General features: G+C 36.7%; 1 protein-coding gene across 8 annotated transcripts in view; it reads right to left on the reverse strand.

The window, feature by feature from the left end:
* Window positions 1-22,566, reverse strand: part of FAM184A (family with sequence similarity 184 member A) — a 103,037-nt gene that overhangs the window by 53,551 nt on the left and 26,920 nt on the right. For 7 of the 8 annotated variants that reach the window (XR_005654686.1, XM_039871389.1, XM_039871346.1 and 4 more), the window contains exons 2-6: window positions 11,216-12,070; window positions 10,588-10,723; window positions 9,256-9,437; window positions 6,751-6,948; window positions 2,767-2,889 (exon numbers count right to left, since the gene is read on the reverse strand). Coding sequence is in view for 7 of the 8 variants with exons in the window: in XM_039871346.1 (XP_039727280.1) it covers window positions 2,767-2,889; window positions 6,751-6,948; window positions 9,256-9,437; window positions 10,588-10,723; window positions 11,216-12,070 (1,494 nt within the window). In the remaining variant the exon portion in view is untranslated. Of the gene's footprint in view, window positions 1-2,766; window positions 2,890-6,750; window positions 6,949-9,255; window positions 9,438-10,587; window positions 10,724-11,215; window positions 12,071-12,702; window positions 13,123-22,566 lie in introns of those variants that run through there. The other variant, XM_039871396.1, reaches the window with a different exon arrangement.

The following is a 22,566-nucleotide window of genomic DNA, read 5'->3' on the forward strand; positions in this document are numbered from 1 at the left end:
AACATTTTATAAAAAACAAATCTAGATGATTTTCATTTTAACCAAGTACTGAACTATATATATTCTTAAAAAGCTATGTCCAGAAGAAAATTTACATCTTAAATGTTATAAGAACGTTTAAAAAGACTATACTAGTCAGAGTTATTGGCCATTCAGCCTAGTATTTTATCTTCGAAGGTGATCCCAAATAACATTTCATAGGAAAACAGGTTTATCCTCCACCTGAAATTTTTAGACTTACTAAGCTTCCCTTAATATCCTGAGTTTGGCATTCATGAATTTATCATCTAAACCCATAGTTGACCCATTCATATATTTAGGCTGCATCACTTGTAAGGGTATCAAGATACATCAATTTATGAAGTAGTACATTCTTTAATTTTTTCTAAAACAATCACTGTCTATATGAAGTGCCCCATAATTCATTCCTTCTTTCCATGGATATACCTACTTTCTAGCCAATAAATATAAATGGAATGAACTTTCTATTTAAAAGGCAAAAACTTCGGACTAGATAATTTTTAAAATGCAGCTGTATGTAGTTGGTAAGAAGCACACATAAATATAACAATATAGAGAAATGGAAAGTCAGTGGATGGAAAAAGACATACTGGTCATATCAAGCTAAAAGAAAGTTGGTTATGCAATATCAGACAAAACAAACCAAGCTGAAAAGTATGATTCATTAAGTAGCTAAAACAATTTTATATTTCTATGCACATTACAAAGCCTCTAAATATACAAAGCAAAAATTGACAGACTGTAAGGAGAAATAAACAAATCCGCCATCATAATATCAATTTTTAATAATTGATCAAGAAGTTAAAATAAAAAAATACAGAATTTCTGAAGAAAATAGCTCAAAATCTTGATTTAATGAACAGGCACACACATTACATTGCATTGAACACCTGGGTGCACCAAGAACATTAAATTTCTTTCATGTGCTAGGTTACAATGCTAGCCTTAAGAAGTTTCAAAAACTGTTTTCATACAAACCATAATTTCTAACCACAAAGCAAAAAAAGCATTTCAATCTCATAAACTCTTCTACAGAACAGAAAAGGGAGTAAGTCCTACTTCATTTTATGAGGTAGTAATATCTTGATTCCAAAACCAGAAAAGAATGGCGTAAAAAGGAAAAGCACAATCTTACTCAAACCTAGCCTCAAAAATCCTAAAATAAATATTAGCAAACTAAATCTAGTATTATATAAAAAGGATATATTTCATGACTGATTAGAATTTATTCTAGAAATCCAACATTAATGTAATATTAGAAATTGATTAATATAAGGTATACATTAACAGATTAAAGGAAAAAGTATGATCTCAATAGGTGCAGAAAAATCAACATCAATTAGTGATTTTTTTAAATTAGGAAACTAGAATTACAAGAAATTTTCCTAAACCTGGTAAAGATCATTTATAAAAGAAAACTTTAGAGAAGCATCATAACTAACTATGAAATGTTGACATCCTTTACTTTAAGAGCAAGAAACAAAACAAGAATGCTTATTATCTCTGGAGCGCCTAGTCTGCAAAGGAGGACAAGAAAAAAGATGTTCCAGGCTGAAGGAAAGGCAGGTAGGCGCACACGGAGAAGTGAGCCAGGCAGATTCTTGGGAAGCCATCCGAACAGGGCGCCAAACTTTTGACAGAGTGCTAAAATATACTTGGGAATATATCAAGAAGTAAAAGCAATTACATATTTATTAGAACTCTACTTAGTGAGATTATTGTATGCAGGTTTGAAAGGTACTTAAGCCATTCCGAACTTAGAACTCCAGGGGACCTGTGCGAGAAACACAGATGGTCACTAATCTGCCTTCTAAAGACAACGGGACACCATACCCACCAAGACTGTATTCTGTCAAGAGAGGGATGCAAATCTGGAGCCAGTGGGGGGTTATCTTGGACAACAGAAGAGAGGCTGAGCTAATAATACCAATAACAATTTTAATTCTCTATCCTTCCCAAATGATACTTTCTCTGGATGAATGTCTGAATTAAAGAATTATTAGCTTGCACAGGAACACCCATGTTTTGGTGTGGTTTCTGTGTGCAGAAGCAGAGTGAGGAGAAAGCAGGGCTTAAAGACTGGTGGGGGAGATGACGTTAGTGAGGTAGGAACAGCTGACAAGAAGTGTCAAGACACAATCTTGTTTTAGGAAGATCATTCTACAATCCGCAGGAAGCGTGAACTGAAATGAAAGGAAAAGAGGACAGTAGGGAGGCTGTTTGAAGGCACAGGTGAACCAGGGCAAAAGAGAGAAAAGGATGGAACATACAATATTATGATTTTAAATTGTCTTTATAATTATTTTATTCACAACTTTTTGATTTATCACATTTTTATTATATCCTATTCTTAGACTTTTCCAGGCTAAACAATACTATTCTCATGTAGCATTTAAAGTATTTTAGATAGCACTATCTAGAACTTGTAACATCTTTTTCAAATGGATATAGAGAATATTAAGCAGACGTTTTGCAAAAGGGTAGAGAAACCTTTGTTTTCCTTCCTGTAGAGTGATGTTCTCCTTTGTTTTGCTGTTTCCTCTAAAAGCACCTTGGCCTGATGTTTTTGGTAGCAAGCTTTTATCTGGTGAGACATAACCAATGTACTATGAATAATTCAGCATTTTTAAAAATTATTTTTCCTCTAGACGTTACCTTCACGGAGGCTCACCTACTTATGCAATGTTACCAAATAGATCTTATCATTAAGTCATAACATAGTTGACAGGTCTAGAGAATTCTTGCCTCTTGATTGGCTGTATTCAGCTTGTGTTCCAGTTCCTTCTTCAGGTTTTCTAGCTCTTGCTGAAGCTGATTTTTATCCTCTTCCAGGTTTAGTTTCTCCTTTTTATAATGTTCCTCCAATTCCTTAAGAAAAAATAATTTTTAGAAAATTAACAAATTTTCAAATATGGTATACTTCAAAGACTCAAAGAAAAAGTCTATTCTGTTTATATTTTAATATTTTACTCTTCAAATTAGCCTTACCTATAATTAAAAATATCAGAATTAATAGTAAATCTAATTAATCCTAAGGGCTTAAATTCTATTATTCTGAATCACTTATGATATAGTGGTTAAATAATTTTTTAAATGGTAAGAATATTTGATCTGGATAAAGTTATAGTCAAAAAACCAGAAATGCACAATATAAATGACAATTTGTGGAGATAAGTAAAAAATTCTATCTCTTGAATTCAGAATTTTTACATTAAAAAAAAAAAATCCAGTAGCACTTCTGGAACTCAGTACTAGACTGGAACATAGCCAAGGATTATTAACAAGTACAAAATCAAGACATCTGAAGAGCAATGCCAGTAAAATTGATACTTACTGAAGAACATCTACTAATACCTGGGATACAGTTACCATAAGACAAGGTGCTTGCCCTTAATAAGCTCATGGCATCAAGCAATTAAAAAAAGAGTGATTAAGATTTGACCTACAGGAGGAGTATATGAGTGTACAGATGGGGAACTGATAAGTTCTAGCTTGGTGGGGAAACTGTCACAGAGAAAGCAATTCCTAAGTATATTCTGGAGGAGTGCACCGGTAAGAAAAGCAAGAGGGAAATATATAACATTCTAGGCAGAAGACAAAACATGTACAAAAAGCCATGGAGGTACAAAAGAGCACAGTATGTCACAAGTAGTTTAAAACTTTAAAGGTGAGAAGAGTAAAAAAGAGGGTTCTGTGTTGGGAGTCCCCAAAACAAACTCCAGGTTTTATGATTTGCTGAGATGGCTCACAGGACTCAGCATATAGTCATTCATACGGCTATGATTTCTCACAGCAAAAGGATGCAAAACACAATCATCAAAGGGAAAAGGTGCATGAGGCAAAGTGCAGGAAAGCAGGCACAAGCGTCCAAGTTTCCGCTCACACGAGACTCTACAGCAAGTTGTGACACCACATGTGAAATACTGTTTATCAAGAAATTTCATGAGATACTCAATGCTCAGTGTTTTATTGGGGGCTGGTCACGTGGGACACCTGACTAGCATGTAGCAAAATTCCAGCCTCAGAGAAGCAAAGCAGAAACCATACTGTTTGTAAAAAAAGGTTCAGGTACAGTGAGCCAGTCTTCTCAGGGAAGAGTGGTAAAACCCTCCAAAAATTCAAGTTCCCAGATGCCAGCCAGGGGCCAGTCTTGCAGCATGCCTTTCTAAGGATGTGCTAAAACTCTTTTCTGCATGGATTCTCTGTATATTCACTTGCAAACGGGATGGGTGAATGTGAGTTATAAAGAAAAATATACAGTAGCCCTCCCTTTTCTGCAATTTCGCTTTCTGCGGTTTCAGTTACCTGCATTCAGCCACAGTCTGAAAATATTAAATGGAAAATTCCACAAACAATTCCTAAGTTTTAAACAGCACTGTTCTGAGTAGCATGATGAAAGCTTGTGCCCTCCCGTTCAGTCCTGCCCCCGATGTAAATTATCCTTTTGTCCAGTACATCTACACTGTATTGCCACCCACCTGTTAGTCACTGGCTCAGTTATCAGATCGACTGTCTGGTATTGCAGTGCTTATGTTCAAGTAATCCTTATTTTACTTAAGAATGGCCCCAAAGCCATTCACATAACTATTATGGAATAGTTATAATTGTTTTTATTTTATTATTGTTGTTAATTTCTTACTGTGCCTAATTTACAAATTAAATTTTATCATAGGTATGTATGTATAGGGAAAAACAGTATACGTAGAGTTCGATACTATCCGCAGTTTCTGGCATCCACTGGGGAGGGGGTCTTTGGAACATATCCCCTGCAAATAAAGGGAGACTATTCTAATCCTTTTAGATAACTAAGTCATAAGGAATGGAGAAGTCACCTTTAGTTAAATGTTCTTTAAAAGGTAATTTGACACTGGAGAAAGACTATTCTGGAAGGAAGCTGATTTTAGCTTAGCTTCAGACATGAGCAAGTTAGGCAAGAGAGGAACAAAGCAGCAAGTGATAAGTTCTTTTGAGAAAAAAGAAGGATACGGATAAGGCTATCATGAAAAGTTTGGACTATGCTCACGTACAGGAAATTTATGTCATCTGTCTTATGGCAATCATGTTTTACATAAAAACTGTATAAGACATATAAGTGGCTTAAAGCAGATTTTTTAGGTGGCTCAGAAACTAAATTTAACAGGTGAAGAAGGAATTAGGCGTGAACTACACAGGCAAAAGTGATACTGATAAAAGATGCCTTGATTCTAATGCTTAGGACTACTTAATATAGAGGAATAAAGAGAGGTAAAAGGCAGTACACCCGCAATTTAAAAATTCAAATAAGAGAGGAAAATAAGGTGATAAAGGAATGTAGAAATGAAAAATAATAACAAAAAATAGCTATGGAAGAGATTACTGAAGCAGCAGCTTCCACTGAATACTTTACTATAAAACCCTGAACACTTAATGCATACACTCAGACTTGGTAAGCAGGCACACATACTGAAATTAAAGCTGCACAAACTGGCCCTGGAATAGTGGGCAACCGAGAAAATGACAACCATAATTTTGAGAAATAATTTATTCTTAAGTTTTCTCCCCAGATACATAAACATATAATAAATAGTACATTTCGATAGAAATAACATTCTAACAGGAAGTTTTATTTGAATTTTTAATTAAGTAAGCTTAGGTGTTGAATATTTTTTCCAACTAGTTGTCACAAAAGGAAGGGACTGAGAGGCAGAAGATCTCAGTTGACATCCTACCTCTTCCATTTACTCGGTTTGTGGCTTTAAGTAAATTGTTAGGTTTATGAAACCTATTTCATCATCTATATAATAAAGTAATAAGGAATATATAAAAAAGTTCTTAGCAAACTTTAAAGTGCTATTATATAAAACATATAACAACCATCATTAATACATGCATACATGATGTGGTGGTCAAATGCTTTAGGGTTTGATATCTGAGACCTGAGCTCAAGGCCTGACTCATTCTTACTACTTGCATGTGCTTGAGCAAGTATTTAACACCTCTGGGCCTTCGTATCCTCTTCAGTAAAATGGGAATAACAGTGTTATAAAGATTAAACAAAAAAAGGATTAAACACAAAGCATCACTGGCATGTCTGGCACACAGTACGAAACACTAATATTTATTTATCACCATATGATAGGACATGTCTGGGTTCTTAATACTATCTCACTTAACCCTCACAGGAACATTATAAGATGGGTCTTATCTTCCTCTGTCAGATGAGGAGCCTGAGGCATAGCTTTTGGGTTCCAAGATAAGACAGGAAGCAAAAAGCTCAGTTAAGACCCAGACTTGTCAGACACCTTGCTTTTTCTACAGTGCAATAGTGTCTGTCAGTGTATTACTGTTAGCAAGCTGATTACTTAGCTGAGGAAAAACAAAACAAAACAAAACAAATCAAATCATTTTCCCAGGAAATAAATCTGACTAGAGGGAAAAAAGTGCTTCATCTAGTTGAGGCCTCCTGCGGAGCACACCTGTGTTGTTATCTCAAGAAGAGACAGCTCAGGATCAAAAGAGTGTTTCTGTTATGGTTTATACAAAGCAGAAATGCCACATTTCAACTTCATAAACTACATCCCATATTAAGAGCTTTTATGTATGTTACTTTCTGAACCCAGATTTACAGAGTGATTACAAGACAGCACCGTCAAAATGAAGCAGCTCATCACTCCACAACAGAAGTCAGGCTGGGCCATTTCAGGAACCCCTCTGGTTTACCATGCAGTCCCAAAGTGAATTTTTACTTACCATTTGTAGCTTTTTCTTATCCCTAACTACATTACTATGGACAGCCTCAATTGCCATATGGTGCTTCCAGGCCAATTCTTCCAAAGTCTTAGAATGGGCCTCGTTTAATTGAGCCACCTCTCCTTCCAATCTATTTTGCAGGTTTTTTAGCTCCATCTCATAATATTCTTGCTGAGTTTTCTTTGCTTCATTTACTTTCTAAAATTAAAACAAATAAAGATCAATGTTTGGCACCTGCTATTTTCATTACTACTTTTAGTACTCTGAATACTCGGTAAATACGTAAACTCAAATGAACCGTGTGCTACAGGATTTAGACTATGGAACATGAGAATAATACATCATTGATGTTCTCAAAAAATGTCAGGGTGGCACAGGCAAAATAAATAACTTTAAAGCAAGTGATAAAATAGACTATTATTAGGTTAGAACCCAGTGTGAGGTAGCGCATCTGCTAACTTAGGAGAGAAAGGTTTCTTGTATGTCAAAGCTGTACACAAATGGCTTACCAATTTATCCAAATGATATTCAATACGATTTTATCGATTGCCAATTATATGCCTTTTAAGCATTCACAGTCTAATGACGAAAAAAAGTCAAAAGACAGTGGCAATACAATTTTATAAGTTCTATGAAAGGAGCGTGCAGTGTGCTGATAGTACACAGGCGAGGAGCGTAAGCTGGATTGGGTGGGAAAGGATGTGTGTGGTATGTGTGTGAGAGAGAGAGAGAGAGAGTGTGTGTGTGTGTGTGTGTGTATGTGTAAGAGAGGGAGAGTGACATTAGGGAAGGCTTTTCAGAAGAGAAAACATCTGAGTTGATGATGATGACATGTTCTCTAATTTAAAGTCTTACAAGCACATCAGGAAACTAGAGATGAGAAAATTGCAAACCTAAATCTGGTGTCAAAAGCTTGCATTCATAACCATTTATAGCATTTTGAAAGATGAGAGGTAGTTAAACAGGTGACGAAGTTTATGTAGATAGGAAGTCCATGCAGCTAAGCAGTGTGGATAAGAACATAAGATACAAGGCTGGGAGTGGTGAGGGATGAGGATCAGAAACAGGCAGGAGTCGAATGATGAGAAGGGGTCTTTTATGCTAAGAACTCTGGATTTTATTCTAATGGAAATGAGAAAGCACTGAAATTTAATTTAAAAACATATTTTTAAAAACATTCATCTTGACAGCAGGCTAGACTGAAGGCAGGGAGAGCAGCTAGGAGGTTGTAACTGTAATCCAGGCAAGAAATGACAGGTGCTTAAATCTAGGATCTGTGAATGGGTATCAAGAGAAGAGGATGGAATAAAAATACATTAAGGGAGTAGAACCTTTAGGACTTGGTAACAGATAAGGGTGTTAAGGAAACAATAATAAAAAATAACTCCCAAGGTTCTGATTTACCAAACTATTTAGACTATTTGCTATTTGTTGAAAAAAGGAGTAAAAGAAATACAGTTCTCTTGAGGGGACAAAGTTCTAGGGATGCTGATTTGGCATGTTTGTGAGAAACACAGATATCCGGCGGAGTTAGACACATAAGACTCAAGTTCAGCAGAATGATCTGGCCTAGATCAACAGATTTGGGAGCTATCACTGAAAAAATGACAGCTGATGTTCCTGGAATGGATGAGCTTGTGGAATGAGATGAGAACGCTAGGGAACGCCAATGGTAAGGCAACAAATGGAGAAGGGAAGCTCACAAACAAGACTGCATGGGCAGGGCAACAGAAGGAAAGTGTGAGAGAATGTGAAATACCAAAAGAGAGATGATGTAAATCAGAGAGGAGTAAGTACCACAGTAAGACAAGATCCGCCAAGTCCAGCAACCAGGATGTCACTGGAGGCTGAGGCAAACGCAGGTTCTGTGGATTGGTGGTAAGAGAAACCAGACTGCACCCGGGTAAGGAGTGAATGGGAGGTGAGCAAGGGGCAAGGAGAACAAACATTTTTCAGTATGGTTGGTTGCTGAGGGAAGGAGAAAGAGTGTCCAGAACTCCCACTTGGTATTGTAGATATCTGAAAAATTGGAATAAATATTCAGCAATTACTCTACAAATGATAAGTCTTACTTGTTTAATCTAGAAATTCAATATACTGGCATATAAATTTTCAGAGCTTGATGCTTGTCGTCTTCTTTATTTTTATAAAGATTTCCTAGGTATATATGTGATATGTTTCACTCATAAAAAAACAAATTTGATTAACCATAAACATACATTCCACTGAAATAAGTTTATTCAATTTCTGACTTTAAACACGTTGTGATGTCTTAAGTTTTTACATTCAAACTGGTTTTAACAAGATCTTGAACATATACATGATATGGGACAATCCAGATTAATATCTTTTTTTCCTCGAAATAAAAAGAAAAAATTGCTAGAGTTAAGAAAAAGACTGTTACCCTGAAGTAGGAATAAAGACTCTAAATCAAATCTGAAAAGGAGGAAAACTGAACTTCTCTCTTCTTTCCTTTCTGAGGGGGTAGCCTCCATTGCTTCTTACCTTCTCCAGTTCCAGAATCTGCTGCTTCTGCTCTTCATCCAGACTCAAGGTTTTGCTTTGCAAAAAAGCTCTTTCTTCTTCAAGTTGAGATAATTTCTCATTGGCCCTTGATTTCTCTGATTCTAGATCTTTAATTGTAACCTCCTGGGTCATTTGAGTTGCTTGAAGCATTCCAATATGACCTACTCCCCCAAAAGAAAATCCCTTCAATTTAAAATCTGTTGCACTGTGGTATAAACAGTCTATATTTAATGACACAATTGTATTTAATACCTAAGTAAAATTAATGGTCTGCATGTATAAATATTACTTTGATTTTTTTCTCACGAATTCTAACATAAAGAGGAAGAAATCTATACACAGGGGTAAAAATGGCAACAGTTTAGCTGAAACTGAATTTGTTTTAGACAAGAGATCTGATGAAGAACAAAGGCGGAGTAAGAGACAGATAACAACAGCAAGGTTATGTAAAAATAAAATAATTAAGTGCTGGCTTTAGCTGAGGAATAAATAACAAGAGCGAAACAAAAAGGAAGAGGGGAAGATGAGGAGAAAGACAGGGAGAGGAAAAGTGAGTATGAGAAAAAGGTCTCAGAAAGCATGTTTTAGGGCAGTTCTCAAAGCACCCCAGACCAGCAGCACCAGCAGCACCTAGGAACTTCAGTTCAAAAGGAAGCTCACCCCAGACCTACTGAATCAGGCTCTGAGGTTGGGGTCCAGCATGTGTGGTTGCAAAAGGTCTTCTGGTGATTCTCATCTCATACATGCTAAGTTGAAAAATTATTTCTTTAGGGAAAGTGTAATCTTGGATTCACTGATGAACCAATCAAATTACATGACATTCTCAAAGAACGAGTTCAAATGGCTTCACCCAGCACACTAAACATTCAGGCAAAATGTAACTTCAGAATTGACATGGGTCACCCAGATCCTCCAGTAAGGACTAGGAAATGAGCATGACAGCCACATCAGGATGGGCAACTTAGCTTTAGTATGTAAAATGATCTTTATTAATAAGACACATGAAATGAGGATTCTATAACTTACATATAATTTCATTAATTTAAATACTTTAAAATGCGTGTTTTAAAAGGACAAAGAGCCTTACATTTTTCTTTTAGTGACTTACTAATTGCTAACTCTTAATTTGCCTATAAAAATGTATTTCTAAAAATAAGTTATCATGTCCCTTTTATGATTAATTAATCCTTTTAACATATTTAGAGTCTAAATAATTTTTAAAAATTTCAAGAAAAACCAATTTTGTCTTGAATTAAGATTTAAGTGTTGGCTTTAGCTGAGGAATACACCAAGAACTATAGTCAGACATACTAGCTTTGAGGACAAGATCTGAAGCTTGCAGTTGCAAACGTTCTCTGGCTGCTGCTAGCTCACTTTCCACCTCCTTGTGCTTGCTTAATAAGGCCATCTCCCCCTCTTTGGCATCATCGAGCTGTTTCTGAAGAACCTAAGAAGGATCAAATAGCCATTACTGATATGCAAGAATGATGCTAAGCTAAATAATTCACTTAAATTACAAACAGCTTTCTCTTATTCAAGAGTCACACTTAAGACTGCCTAGTTTTAAAATCTGTTCGGTGACACTTATGACCATATTAATGAAGGAAAAGGAAAAAACAGATCCAAAGCCCAATATTTTAACTCTCCCAAACCACTTATGGAAAATAATAACATGCTGTTTAAATAAAATCTTTTCATAGAAAATAATCAGCATGATTTTAACTCCTCTTTTTGGACCTTTAACAGCTTTTCAGGCTTTTTTGGGCTGGAAATAAAAATAACTGCAGAATAGCAAAAATTACTCATTCATTGATTTTCTTACAAAGGAAAAGTAGGAAAAAACAAAATGGAAAAGAAAAAGAAAAGTTAAAATTGTCTAACTGAAAAAGAAAAACTGAGAGAAAAAATCCATGTGTTGGATATAATATACTTTTCTCACCTGAACATTGTTCTCCGCTGTAACAAGTGCTATCTGAAGCTTCTGGCATTTGTCATGGAGACTTCCTGCTTCATCCCGTACCATCTGTAACTCTGTCTTTAATTTCCCTATGGTTTTTCGTAAAATTGCCTCTTGTCCCTGTAATTCTTTTCTAAGATCAGCTTCCTTTTCTTTGCTAGCCTGTAGGTTCTCCGCTGTGAAAAGCTGTGATCTTTTCAAAGTATCAAGCTCATGTTCATAAAAGGACTGAGCTTTACTCAACTTGCCTTCATAATCCTCAATTAGCTTCTTCCGTTCCAGTCTTAGTTCTTCGAGGGTTTTGTTTAAGGCCTCCACCTCCATTCTGTGCAATTCCTCTGCCTTCTCCTGACCCTTATTTACCGAGGCACTGCGATCCTGTTGTGACTTCAACAGCTCTTGGATCTCCCGTCTGTGAGCAGTTCGCAAATCTTCCAATGCTAACCGTTTGTCTTTTTCAAACTGGATTTGGAGTTGTCCAAAACTTCGTAACCTTTCCTCAAATTTCCTTCTAATCTCTTCGACCTCTCTAGACATGGTTACTATGCGTTGGACATGCTGGGCTTCTGCACAAAGTTGCATGTCCTCAACTCTGTGCTTATAAGCTTCAAATTCTGTCAGAGCCTGCTGCTTCATTTTTATGTGCTCTTCTAATGATGCCTCTAAAACTTGAATCTTTCTCTTAAGGTCACACTCCTCTGTTACTTTGCCTTTATACTGCAATATTTTTTCTCTTGTTTCGGCAAGAATTTGTTGGATTTCTTCTTCGTGAGCATCTTTGAGGGCTTGAATTGCAGATTCATGCTCATCATTCTTAGTGTTCAAAGCATATATTACCTGCATGGTTTTAAGGAAGAAGAGAGAAGAATTCAGTGGACCATATTCTTTTCTAACTTGCAGTTAAGTCTTTCATCTGAGCTGACATTTTTCTATGCATTTAATATCGCGTTGGTAAATATTATATACTGAAACTTCATGCATTGTTTTGTACTCATAGGTTGATTTACTTAGCAAATTTTTACCTTAGCATAATCTTAAAATTTGCACTTGAAGACTTTTTTAATTAGGATTTTCAAGCATTCCAAATTAAGAATGTTTTACTACAAACAAAACAGCGAGGAGTAGAGAGAGACAAAGGAGGCCATCTGGCCTATGAGAAAGGAGTTTTCTGTGTGGCCTGGTCTAGCTTCGCGGGGATCAGTAGAAAAGCCTTATAAGAAAGTCTCGGCCCTACACTGGTGTTCTAGAGATTAGAGAGGCTTTGCATGAGTGGAAGCTCTAGGCTCTAAGTTTTCCCAAAGACCTCTTTCACCTGTTTAATCTCCAATATATTTTAAATTTAGTAATTTCCTTTTCTGATTCTCTTGTGGTCCATTTTTAAAGCTGATCCTCATCTCTCTCAAGTGGTCTTCTTACAAAATTCAATTACTTTTCTGCTCACATATACCAAACGCTGTAGTTTTACTCACTGCCTCATTTTCCTCTGCCTCCAAGCAAGGTGGCTTGAGTGTTCTGGGTACCGGTCTTTATTTTCCTTTTAGTCCTTGGGTTTTAATGATTCCATTGAGATTTCCCGAGCCTTAATTCCAAATGATGATATGTTCCCATTCTTCTGTGTTCCCCAACACCCTCCATCATATATCGCTGCGGTTAAACAGAGCAATATTCACGACCACGACTTAAGGTCTAGAGATATGCCCACTTTCTTCTGAAGTAGAAAGAACTGAATGATAATCCAGAAGCTAAAAATCAGTGTCCTAGAGTTTTGCTCATTTGAATGTGATCTTACTCTGGCTTTCGAAATGAGTTCTGGCACCAAATACCAGAAGCTACAATTAAGATGTAAAAGTATTGCCATTTTTGTAGAGAACTTGTTCATGTAACCTGAGGTAATTAAGACAGACTACTTGGCTTTTCACATATCCTGGTAGTTCCAGATCTTACTGCTAAATCTCGGCTGTCACCTGCTAGGCCTTCCGCTGCACTTGCAGAAGGAAGGCACACTGAAGGCCTAGCTCTCTGCTGGGGCTTCATTCTCTTCACACAGGGCTTTGTCTTCCATACCCAGGCCCTTGTCCATATCCTCACTTGTTCTGTTGTAACTATTTTGTGAGATGTTAACTGCACTGGAGGTAAAAAGATTGAGATGAGAGGACCTCATCTGTCTTGACACGGCTCTCCCTTCTCCTGCAAAGTCCACAGAAAAAATATATGCACAGAAGGGAAGTAAATGCTTTTACAGTCTTTTTCTTTTTTCAATAACCCTAATTCCAAACCCCAAGTTATGTCTCCAATGACCTAAACGAGATCCTCATGGAGTAATCTTTTCATTTATACATTTAGGCTTAAAGTTACCCAATAAATCCAGGAAAGTGGTAAGGCTTCCTATTCCCTTCCCCCAGGCTCACACCTGCCTACCATGTTGATGGCCAGAAAAGACTGGAAGGAGCACTAAGGAAAAACAGGCCAACTAGCCAGAGAGAAGTCCATTTGCCGGAATGCCTAGGGCAGAGCTGGTCTACTCCACAGGTCTCAGTTCCCAGGGCAGGTCTGTACACATCCCCTATAAATCCTGCTAAACACATGGAAGAAAAAGAAATAACCCAAAGATATGGAACCCCCAGCAAAACACAAGTCACACCTTTAGCACTCTGCTCCAGGTAATGACCTTAAAAAAACAGTTCATTATGAAATTGCATATAACTGGGGATGAAACAGGAGAGAGAAACAATATGTGAGTTTCCCTTTGTCAACGATTTATAGAAATACTCTTCTCTAGCCTTTGAAGAGTCAGCTCAAGTCCTGTATTCTTTACTAAGTCCTGCAGGGCCACACAAACCCATGGGAATCTATCTTTTCTTTATGTCCGGTACTTCCATTTCCTTACCACCACTCATTCCTGAAACTCTGTTAGAATGATTAAATTTGGCGATCCTAACAACAGGCTGGAAAGCTGTAGGAGGATGTTAAAGAGCCTGGAAAAGTAGCTGAAGCTATAAAAGCACATTAGCACACAAAGGTGTGAATAAAAGGTGAAATTAAAAGAGACAGAGGTAGGAATTACAGCATTAAGTTAGAAAGAACAGACTAAGTAAATAAAACATCAATAAATAATAGGGAAATATTATGGTGAGGAGTTCTATTTTACTTTATATTCTAATCAAGGGGTCAGCAAACAATAGCCTGCAGGTAAAATATAGCTTCTGATTTGTCTCTGAAGTAAAGCTTTATTGGAGCATAGCTATGCCCATTCATTTATGTATAGTAGTTCCCCTTATCTGCAAGAAATACATTCCAAGACTCCCCAGTGAATGCCTGAAACCATGGATAGTCCAGAATCCTATATACACAATATTTTTTCCTATACATTCCTATGATAAAGTTTAATTTATGAATTAGGCACAGTAAGAGTTTAACAACAATAACTAATAATAAAATAGAACAATAACAATATACTGTAATAAAAGTCACGTGAATACGGTCTCTCAAAATATCTTGTTGTACTATATGTATGGCATGGCTACACTGGACAAAGGGATGATTCACATCTCGGGCAGTACGAGTGGGATGACGTGATTTCATCATGCTACTCAGAACAGTGGGCAATTTAAAACTTACAAATTATTTATTTCCATAATTTCCCATTTAATATTTTTGGGTCATGGTTGACCACAGGTAACTGAAATTTCAGAAAGCAAAACCACAGATAAGGGGAGACTACTGTATGGCCTACAGCTGCTTGCCCCTTAAAATAGCAGACTTCTGTTCTGACCTTATCAGACACAAATTGGTAATCATTAATTAGTATCTTTTTCTGAATAATTACTACTTCTTAGTCTAAGGTAATATAAATATTCTGTTCTTTGAACACACAGAAGATATGACCTCAAGTAGCAGAAGTGACCTAAACTGGATTTTGAACTGGTAAATAATTTCTCCAAGCTTCAAGTTTCTCAATGTTAAATAAAGATCATATTTATTCTACTCTAGTAACATCGTTGTTATATGATCAACCTACCTTTGACATTTTTAGAATAATGTTATATAAAGATTTTTTTGAGAAATATAAAGCACTATAAGATGGTAAGGCTTCCTTATCAGTTGTATCATTTATTTATGGAGAGAATGAGATTGTAAAAGAAACTTCAGTAAGTGATCATAATCATTCATAAAATTGACTATTATTTTCCTTGTAGGAAAAGAAAACTCACTAACATCTCTTTTCACGAACTATTTTAAAAGACACCCGGAGCCATTTACAGTTTTTCTGGAACTATGAACCATCATGGAACAGGATAGGACAATCATTTTGGCAATTTCATGCAATTTCACAGTTCCACTTTATTCCAATAATGCATAATTTAGTTATAAATTCAGGGTGAATAAACAGTAGTGAATAATTTTTACTTTTTCTATGAAAATTTTCAGATAATCTTACCCACAGATAAAATGAGAAAAATTCTAGATCTTAGTTTTTAAAATGCCACTTAGGTAAAAACAGTTTCTGAAACAGTTCTCATTGTTGTTTGCTATGGACCAAACTGTGTCTCCTCCCCAACCCCACTCCCCAATTCATATGCTGAAGTCCTAATCCCCAATATGATAGTATTTGGAGATGAGGCCTTTGAGAGATAATTACGGTTAGGCATAGTTATAAGGGTGGAGCCTTTGTGATGAGAATAGTGCATTTACACAAGGAGACACCAGAGAGCTTGCTTCCTCTCTTTCCCATGCGAAGGCACAGCGAGAATGTCTATGGTATGTTGTTATGGTAGATCACGCTACTATAGTGGAAATATATATATATATCTATAGATCGATATATATCTACATATCGATATATATCTACGTATCGATATATATCTCCACTATAGTAGCGTGATCTACTATAGATATAGACATAGATCTATACATAGATATAGACATAGATATAGATATATATAGGCATAGTGGGGATATATATATCCCACTAAAATCTAAGTCATTAATAATGAAGTACATTCACTGAAACGTACGTGATAAACTAGCTTAAAATGTTTTAAGTGTACCTCAATTGTTGTATATTATACCAACAGGTTTAACGCTGCTAAGGTAAGGGAATTGTTGAAAAAAGGATGGTACATTCATACAATGTAATGTCTTCTAGAGGGGAAATAAGTGAGTGTGCATGTGTGTGCAGATGCATATGTAAAGGTGTGTAAAGAAATATATCAAATTTTAACTGGGGATATTCAGTATTTCTAAACCTTTTATAATGAATGTATGTTACTGTTATAATCAGAAAACATTAAACCCTTTTAAAAGGTTAACATTAACAGTGATAAAAGAATGAATCAATACTCAAAATGCCTTAGCTTTCAAAACATATAACAATGAAAATGAAAACAAAACATTAAAGAAGTATTTAATTACCAACTGACAGCCTGCAAGTTTCTCTAAAAATCACCCGCTGAAATAAAACTTATTTTTAAAAAATCATATTTAAACTTTTTAAAGAATATTGAATATTAATCATTATACTTATGGAAAAGAACATATATTTTGAGGAAAATGTAAAAAATCCAGTTACATAGATAAAATTTGATAGCTTACTAGTAAATCTTTAATGGGCAAGTCCTACTTCATTCTTTCCTTCAACAAAAAGTTACTGCACACCTACTACTGTCAAGACCTGTAACTGGCACAGAAAGCAGAGCAGTGAACTGGATATGTGTATGCAGCTTAGTGGAGATTGACCTTAAAGAAATATTTACTCAATTAGTCAAAGTAAAATTTTGATAAGTCTTACAAAGGAGATGAAATACAAAATTAATCTTTGCAGAGGATGTATGAGTTTTCCTTTATTTTAGGTAAAAAGCTTATCTCAATCAGAATCTCTTAATTTAATCAAATTTTAAGGAAGAAAGTATACAGAGAAATTTCCAGGCTAAAGGGACAGAAAGAGCAAAAGCCATAAAGATGAGAAAACACAGGATTCTGTGAGGGGAAGATGGGCTCTGGAACTAGAAAGGTGGGCACGGCCCATACTACACATATGCTCATCGCTGTTGGGCTGACCAAGATCCAAAAGGAAGAAACTACTGAGGAAGAATGAAAAGACTGAGAACCAGGACACACAAAGGGAGGCAATGTGCTGACAGAGGTGAGTAAGAGTGTAGTGGAGGCAGGACACTGAGGTCCAGGATGTGACAGATAGGCCATGGATTGCATTGAAGGCTGAGCAACGATCAAGAAAAATGGAAACTTGAAGCCCCTGCATTCAGAATCTAAATGTCAGAAGTAATCTTTGAGAGAGCACATTCAGTAGAGTGTTGAAGGCAAAAGCTAGAGGAAAGTGGTAAAAGTGGATGAGTGGATGTTGAGTGAATGGAGGCAGTTAGCTGGTAGAGAAAAACCCCAAGAAATGGTTGGTAAAAGGAGGGAAATACCTAGGGAACTAGGATGATGGCTGAGGAGGCCGCAGAGCCCAGAGAGAGTTTTTTAAAAAGAGGGACTGAAAGTACAATCCAGGGAAGGGATCATTGTTACACCGAAGTCCTGGAGAAAGTCTGAGGCCAGGACTGCCTGACACGGGTGGAAAGACTGGTGTTGGCTGAGGGCAGAGAAAAATTCCTCCGAAGAGAGTGAAGATAAAGACTGAGATACAAAGTAGAGATGGGGAGTGGGTAACTCCTGTCTGACTGCTTCCTGCTCCTCCGTAAGAGGAAGATGAGATCACCTCCTTAGAGCACAAGAGCCATCAGCAGCTTCTTTCCATTGTCCAAAAATGATGCTATGAACCAGGTGAGGCCAGCCTCAGCCTACCCAGTACATCTGACTCTGACTCAAAACAGACTGAACCACACAGCAACCACGAGCAGACCCTTCTCATCACTGCTCCTCCAGGTGATGCTTTTCCTGTGAGTCTCAATCTTTATTTTTTGCATATTTAAAAATTCTGGATACTTGTTCACTTTCCCTTTCTCATCAATGTCAGATAGAAACATAGGCCAACAGTGTGTGGGATGGGGAGAAAACACCCTTAGAGTATATATATGCTACATTGAGACACAAGGGAACTTACAAAGTAGTCAAGGAGTAATCTCAGATGCAATAATTTTTTAAGAAAGATCTGGCACATTTTAAATAAGGGAAGACTATGTTTTTATAATTCTGTTTTTATTATTAAACCCTCAGTTCTTCCAGTCGAGCTAGTCGCCAGAAGATTACTTGGGTCTTAAGGCACCAAAAGTAAAGAATATTGAAAAAAGTCTCTCAAACTTCTAATGAGTTATTAACCTCTTTCATGTAGGGTCTATTTTATCTGATCTAGCGCAGTAACACAGACCATAGCTCTATACTTCAATTTATATTCAACAGCACTCCCAGACCAGCTTTATAAATAAAATGTTCACAAAATATCAAATATTACTGATGAATTCTAAATAGCTTACTTGGGGAATCTAATGTTTCTATGAAATGGTTTGCCTTTTGGAGCCTGTATGTTAGTAATATCCTTACTATATAAGGGCATGTTAATAAAATGTGTTTAAAACTGTTTTTCTTGTAGAGGTGATGAAATTGTCCTTTGTTTTCTTGGGTGAGGTTTGTAAGCCAAAGCCCAGGTTTGAACTGTTCATGACTATGGAGAGGATTTTAACACTCTTTTATAAAATGATATGAGATCTCAACCCTCTTAACCCGTATACCCACAAAATACTCAGCCATATATTCGTTTGTCGTTAATGATTGTAGAATTGGATCTACTGGAGAGATGCACTGAAGAGATGGAGTTTAAGGTGGGTAGGAGGGGAACAGATGCTACCCATACAGAGCAATTTAGTCCTGGCAATGAACTACTTCCTTTTTTTTTTCATTTCTTGGTCCAGTATCTTTTGTTTTAAATTAGAAACAAAAATAAAACACAAAGGCTGTTCTTCATACATTATGTAATCAAATTAATTCCAGCAATAGACTTACATTGAAAAGAAACATTTACAAGGCAGTTAACAAGAAAAAAGCTCATTTGGATTTATGTAAGCCAAGGGCACTATAAAACCCTAATTTAAAAAGGGCTTTAAAATCCAATTGCTTTGAGAATTACCTTTAAAGATATGTTTGCTCTCTCTGAGGTTCTATAATTATTGTTGAAAAAGTCTTCTGAAAAATATTTATAAAGTCTAAGAACATTAGAGGTATTATCTTCTATGGTAATATATAATAAATACATCTGTTTCCCCAGAAGATTTAACTTGACTTCTAAAACAGCAAACAGAAGTCTTCTTATAAGGCTTATTATTTAGGGTCCATGCAATGGGATCTGTGCTACCAAACTTTTAACAACTATAACAAAAAATCAAACAATCAAAAAAACTTTCAGTGAATGCCTTACTATGTGCTCAGTACTTTTTTATATGCGTTCTGGCAAAGAAAAGTATAAATGTTCTTAATCTTATTTAAATAGAATTGATTAAAACAAAATATACACAAAATAATGGCAGACAATTTTAGATAATACATGTTAAGCGCCAAACTGTAGCGTATAGAATGCTGTCCAGATTCTAGAGCACAAGGTGTTTTCGGTGGAGGAGCCTGGATGGAGACCACAGTAAATAGGCTTAAAAGGACAAAGTGTATTCTAGAGAATTGTGAGGAAAGCAACCTGAGTTTAGGCACAAGACAGGAATGATTTTAGTGGCCGGTGCGGTCAGATAACTTTGAACAGAGAGAAGGGTCAATGCCAGGGAAAGCCAGTTAAAGTTTAAAACGTTCTTGGTGATAAATCTTGTCCCTGCAATTTAATTAGGAAATGGGTCTCTGGTAATTAGGAGACTTAGAATCTAAACATACTTTTGTGTTTGTATGATCTTAATAGTGCTAGACAATGATTCTGAGACACATTTTTTCATGTTTAAACATCTCTTAAATCAGGATGCCTCTTACAATCAAGTATCATAGTTTGATAGCCTTTTTTCCCCCTTAGTGGTAATATAAAATAAAGATGCATTCTTGAAAATTAAGCACTATTATGAATCATGAGTGCTATGAAGCCCTTAGGAGGAGTGGATGAGTAAAGTGTTTTATGTTTAAAGTAGAACATAGTCAATTCCCAACTCTACGAAAAATTGCCTGAACCTCTTGCTCACAACAGAAGAGACCATATGGTCTAGAGCAGGAAGGAGCAGGAACATGTCTAAATTGAATCCTTGCAGAAGTGAAGAGTTCAAGCCAGATAGTTTAGAGGGTGTAGAGACTGTAAATGTAGAAAGAATAAAGGATTCATCAAGAGTGGAAGCTGTGAAACCTAAGTGTTAAGAGGGAGAAATGCCCCTGCTAAGTGAGGCGGTTTGCTGAGCAGGGCGCTAGAAGGTCCAAGGTGAGATCTGGCTCTGCTGACATTGTTTCCAAGTTTGCCAAGAGCAGTCAAGCCCCGAGGCCATCAGGTGGATCACGCAGACAGAGAGGTTGCTCCTCCTGCTTTGCTTGTAAAAAATCAGACTGGCAGTGAATTAAGGAAAGAGAGCTTGAAGAGCTCCAAGCTTGGGGACAGTAGGCACAGAGGAAGACAGGGATGAAAAGAGGGACTAAGAGCAGAGGATTCAGTGAAGAATCTAACAGGCCACAGACTGGAGAAAATATTTGCAAGAGACACATCTAATAAAGGACTATTATCCAAAATATATAAAGGACTCTTAAAATTCAACAAGAAAATGAATAACCTGATTAAAAATGGGCAAAAGAGCCAAATAGATACCTCAACAAAGAAGATATGCCGATGGTAAAAAAAGCATATGAAAAGATACATCACTGCGGAAATGCAAATTAAGTATGAGATACCACTACACACCTATTAGAATGGCCAAATCCAAAACACTGACATCAAATGCTGACAAGATGTGGAGCAACAGGAACTCTCGTTCATTGCTGGAGGAAACGCAAAATGGTTCAGCCACTTTATAAAACAGTTTAGCAGTTTCTTAAAACACTAAACACACTCTACCAGATGATCCAGAATAATGCTCTTTCATTTTTAACCAAATGAGTTAATAACTTATGTCCACACGAAAACTTGCAAGTGGATAGTTATAGCAGCTTTATTCACAATTGCCAAAATTTAAAAGCAACCAAGAAGTCCTTCAGTAGATGAATGGATAAACTGTGGTGTGTCGACAACAGAATACTATTCAGTGCTAAAAGGAAATGAGCTATCAAACCATGCAAAGACAAGGAGGAAGCTTAACTACATATTATTAAGAAGCTGATCTGAAAAAAGATATAAATTGTAGGCATATGACATTATTGAAAAGGCAAAACTACGGAGACAGTACAATGATTAGCAGTTGCCAAAGAGAAGGGAAGGATGAACGAGAGGAGCACAGAGGAGTTTTAGGTCAGCGAAATTACTCTGTATGGTACTATAATGGTAAATGAATGTCATTACACATTTGTAAAAATCCACAGACTGTACAACACCGAGAGTGAACTCTAATGTAAACTACATACTTTGGGTGATTATGATGTGTCAGTCAGTGGGTTCATCAATGTAACGAATGTTCCACTCTGGCACAGGATGGTTATAGTGGAAGAAGCCGTGTCTCTTTGGGAGAGGGCTATATAGGAAATTTGTACTATCTGCTCAATTTTTCTGTGAACCTAAAACTGCTTTAAAATATAAAGTCTATTAAAAAAAATCTGAGTCCCCATTTCCCCTCGCCTGCCCAGATTCTAAATGCCAGGAGTCAGGCTTATAGGTCCCAGGTGGAAGATTAAAGAATCTTCTGGAGAAACCGAACCACTCAAAGAAAAGACCTATTTACAATGACATTTGGATGTAGTCATTTAGGGGAAAAAAAAAAACCCCGATGGACTTCTACTTTCCACCTAGGATGTAGAAAGATGGAAGGAGCAATGTTCCACACTAACAACAAAAAATATCCAACAACCTACAAAGTCATGAGTTTTCTTAAACCTATTAGAGAGCTGTGATCACAACACAACCTCCTGGCTTTAAATCTAGGACAAGCCTCCAAGGACAGATGGGACACGAGCACTGGCTCAGCTATGGCAGAGCACAGAAGGAAGATGCAGATCTCATACAAGTGGGAATAAAGAATTCAGCTAAAATTTATAACAATGTGTTAAAGGTAAACATGGTTGCTGAGCGTTTAGTGAGACTACTCCATAGTACTGCTGCTCTGACACACACTTTTGCGTGGTCAAGAGGCCTGCAGTGGTCTCCAACTGAGTGCTTATGTCCTAGATAACAGCCCAAAGAGTCTCAAATGAATGCAAGTTCCTATCATGACTACCCGAGCCCCCTTGTGATAAGCATCCTCCCTCGCCTCCCAAAGCCT

This window comes from Pteropus medius, unplaced genomic scaffold (genome assembly GCF_902729225.1).
Source record: "Pteropus medius unplaced genomic scaffold, Ma_sr-lr_union100, whole genome shotgun sequence".
NCBI classification, from domain to species: Eukaryota; Metazoa; Chordata; class Mammalia; order Chiroptera; family Pteropodidae; genus Pteropus; species Pteropus medius.